Raw genomic sequence first — 4,114 nt, forward strand, 5'->3', positions numbered from 1 at the left:
GGGTGTGAACACACTGTCAACTCCTGTGGGTGGCTGGGCATTGCATTACTCTCTGGCTCCAGCACCTCATACAGTGTCCAGCACATGGTACATGTTTAATTAGTCTGTTGAGTAAAGGAACCTTAAAAAGCCAATATGCATCACACTGTAAAAACTAAGACTAACTGAGAGTGAAGTTAATCTGAATCATGGAATTTGGGGGAACTAAATGTTGTTTGATGTTAGCACATGAAACAGCATGGATTATCTGTTACCGTAGCGTGGGCCTGCCTTCATGGTTAAGGACTCTTTAGCACATTAAGTACGTGCAAATGGGTGCAGGTTTGGTAGATGTGAAAATTTGAGGCCACTATATTGTTTTCTCTTACCTGGGTTACCTGTTTCCTTGCAACTCAGTCTTAAGAGTTCATCTGCTCAACAAACCTTTTGCTCATACATTCTGCAAGTCCATTTATGTTGGCATCCATTTGAAGAAGCTTCGCTGGACATGTGAGGCCAATGTTGAGAGGCTGTACAGGATAGGAGGTTAAGAACATGGTCAAACAGACCACACAGCTTGATTCTGAGTCCCAGGCCTACAGTTTGCTAGGTGTATGACCGTGACCAAGCCATTGAACCTCTCTGTGTCTCAGTTTCCTCATCTATACAAGGGGGATAATAATGATGATGATAGCGCCTACCTCCTGGGTCGCTATGATGATTAATCCAGTTAATGCATGTGAAATACTTGGCACAGTGCCTGGCATGAAGTAAGTCCCATGTAAGTAGGTTTTATTCATTTTTGTTGTTGTTGTTAAGTACAGTTGCTATCGTTGTGACATCTGCTGCGGGGAGCCCCGGAACAATCATCCCTGGAGGGAAAGGTGCACAGAGCCGTCCTCGTGGTGGGGCGTGCCCTTTTCCCGCGGGGGCGGGGCCGGATGGGGTGTGGCTTAGCGCGGCGTCCTAGCTGACGTCAGAACAGGCGTCGGCCGTACCCATAAGCACTCTGGGCTGAGCTAATGCCAGGCGAAGCTGCACGTTGTGAGCGAGCGTGTCCGTTGCGCCCTCGAGGTACATACAGGCCATGGGAGCACTAAGCAGTCGCATGCTGTGGCTCTGGGGGAGGCGTGCCGTTGGGATTGAGGAGGAGGAGGAGGTGGAGGCAGCCATGGCAGCGGTCGATGAGGTGGAGGAGAGCGAAGAGGCCGGACCCAGCACTAGTCAGGGCGGCCTCAAGCGGAAGACAGGCTCAGGGGGGCCTCACGGAAAAGAGCCCCACCGGAAGCGCGCCAAAGACAGTTCAGGGTCCGTTTACGAGGCACTCTTCACGAGGGGGGAAGGCAGCGATGTGCAGATCTGTGCACTGGGGGAGGCGTGGAACTTACACAGGGTCTACTTGTGCCAGTCAGGTTACTTCGCTAGCATGTTCAGTGGTGCTTGGAGGGAAACAACTATGGATACTATAGAGTTGCAGATGCCTGACGAGAACATTGATCGTGAGGCACTGCATGAGGCTTTAGGCTCCCTGTACCAAGACTCCGTGTTCATCCCACCCAGCCGAGTCATCTGCATCCTGGCCGCAGCCAGCCTGCTGCAGCTGGACGAGCTGATTCAGCAGTGCGGGGAGGTCATGAAGGAGACTGTCAGCGCTCAGACCGTGTGCAGCTACTACTACTCTGCTGAGAGCTATGGCCTCCCAAACATCAGAACCATGTGCTTCCAGTGGCTGCTGGACAACCTGATGACCCAGCGTAGTGAGCACCTATTGCGAGAAGTCAGCCTGGATCTCATGAAAAAGCTCATCGCCTCTTCAGAGCTCTTGGTGATGGAGGTGGAGATGGACGTGTACACCGAGCTGAAAAAGTGGTTGTTTCTACAGTTGCAGCCGACATGGAGCGGCCCTCACAGAGCCTTATTGTCTGATGCCAACTTGTGGTTTGCCAGGTCCAAGAGGGAGTCAGAGGACACCCCTTTCCTGGAGACCCAGCAGGGCAGAGCCTTCGTGCCAGTGTTCCAGCAGCTGCGGCTGGCCTACATAATCTGTGACCTGCGGTCAGCACGCACCATTGACAGGGATGCGCTGATCCCGGCCGCGTGGCTGGCCCCAGTGTACAAAGAGCAGTGGCTTGCCCTCCTACGGGCTGAGCAAAACAGGGAGCTCGGGCCTGTTGACCTCAACGTGACTGACCTCCAGGAGAGCAGCATGCGGTGCGGGGGCCAGCTCCGCAGGGATGAGAAGTGCAGCTGGCGGTGGGCAGGCTTCAACTTCGGCTGGGATCTGGTTGTGCACTACACCAACCGGCGCATCATTTTCCGGCGCAGCGTGTTGAACAAGCCCTGCGGCCTTGGGGTCAGCTTACTTTGGCAGAGAAAGATCGCGTTCCGCCTGCGCCTGGCTTCCTTGGACAGGGCTGGAAGAGCCGTTTTCAGAAAGGACACAGAATACCAGGTGCTTGCCCTGAGAAAGGATCAAGAGCTAGAGGTAATGAACCTGGAGAACCAGGATGTGGTCTTCCCCATATATGTGGCCTGTAACTTTCTGTACCTCCCCAGAGAAGGGCGCTGCCCAGAGTGAGGACCCGAGCAAAAGCTCGGTAGCTGAGCAGCTCTTCTTCCCTGGGCACAGGGATGGCGAACTTTCTGGAGATGCCAGCTCCCTCTGTGGGGTCAGCTGGCCTTGCCCATCTCTGGTGACCAACTCTGTCAGAGGCCTTGTTGAACTGTACCTCACAACAGTTGAGACTGTTTGCCCGTGCATATGAAGAAGACACTAAAATTTTAAAGCCCCCAAGCACCTCCAGAACTCATTCATGCTGTTAATGTGGCAACCTGTCCTCCTGGTTTACCATACATGGACCCCTGCATTATTTCTTAGAAGACAAAGGCCAGTTGACTATAGAGAAACTGAGCTTACCTACTCTACTATTCTTAGCGAAATTCTTTTCCTTTAGCTTGATTAAATGAATGTTAAATGAATACTTTGACTTCTCTTTCACTTGATGTGTTTACAGCTGCCCTGCTCCACTCATAAACCCCTCCCCGCAACACACACACCCTGGTTCCATTCTGATTGCTCCCCTCTCCCCATTTCCTGCCACTGAATGTAGTACTTGGTTTTCATGGTCTCTCACTATGTGAACACACCCAGACTACCCTGATGATCTCTTGTTGTTTGTTCTTCAACCTAAAAGTACCTTGATGTTAGTTAGACTTTACTCTACCTTTCCTAGCATTTTTAACCCCAGAAAGACATTTCAAACTTTATAACACCGTATGTTGGGGGTGGAGTGGAAGGAAGCAGTTAGATCCTATGAGGATATTCCTTTACTAAATATAGCTGTTTGTGGCATACAGCCATACATTATTTATGCATCAGAAATACTGTTTGAGCAAGTTGATGGCCTTTGCTCTTCAGAAATATTTAATGTTCAAATTGTACTTGGCAAGACTGTCTTGCTTAAGAGCAGGTCTTGCAGCATCTGGAATGGAATGCCTTTGATTTATAACGGGGATTACTCGGCATCTGGAAATGGGGCAAAAGATGGGATGCTCAAACAAGTAATCAAAAGGATGAGGTAGAAAGTGGTTTTGTCAATAATAATTAAAAAAAGAAGGAAGGCGGGAAGGAAGGAAGGAAGGAAAGGAGGAAGGAAGGAAGGAAGGAAGAGAGGGAGGGGGAGGCAGGGAGGCAGGGAGAGAGGGAGGGAGGGAAAAAGTCACAAGTTATGATTTGAATACGTTGGTTTCTGATTACTGCTAATTTGAAAACTGCCGCCATCCCATTCCCTCCCAAAGCCCTCCTTGTCTGCATTTCTTTGAGTGCTTGTTGTGGTTAAAGAAGGTCAACACTTTGAACACTCTGTTTAAGAACCCATACAAATAAATATATACTTCAAGAGTATAAAAAATAATAGAAGGTGGACATAAATTTAAAAGTTAAACAGATATAATGGTTTACTTAGTCAAAACCAGAATTTTTCCTACTGGTGTATATTTCTCTTCCCAACTGGATTTTATCCTTTGTCATTCAGTGAACAAATTACTTTTGACTATTCACTTATTTATTTATTTACCCTTTAAGCAGACGTGAACGGCTTCATAAACCCGAACCCACAAACTAGTGTTAGAGTAA

The 4,114-nt window shown here is 49.2% G+C and overlaps 1 protein-coding gene across 1 annotated transcript; it reads left to right on the forward strand.

Annotated features, from left to right (window-relative positions):
* The first annotated feature begins 1,066 nt into the window (after window positions 1-1,066).
* LOC107508590 (germ cell-less protein-like 1) lies at window positions 1,067-2,557 on the forward strand. Its single transcript, XM_036226536.1, has one exon. The coding sequence runs from the start codon at window positions 1,067-1,069 to the stop codon at window positions 2,555-2,557; it is 1,491 nt and encodes a 496-aa protein (XP_036082429.1).
* Window positions 2,558-4,114: the final 1,557 nt, after the last annotated feature.

This window comes from Rousettus aegyptiacus, unplaced genomic scaffold, assembly GCF_014176215.1.
Source record: "Rousettus aegyptiacus isolate mRouAeg1 unplaced genomic scaffold, mRouAeg1.p scaffold_m13_p_9, whole genome shotgun sequence".
Taxonomy (NCBI): domain Eukaryota; kingdom Metazoa; phylum Chordata; class Mammalia; order Chiroptera; family Pteropodidae; genus Rousettus; species Rousettus aegyptiacus.

Bases quoted from the DNA above. Each gene is read 5' to 3' on its own strand.
- LOC107508590 (XM_036226536.1), top strand. From the start codon at position 1,067: ATGGGAGCACTAAGCAGTCGCATGCTGTGGCTCTGGGGGAGGCGTGCC.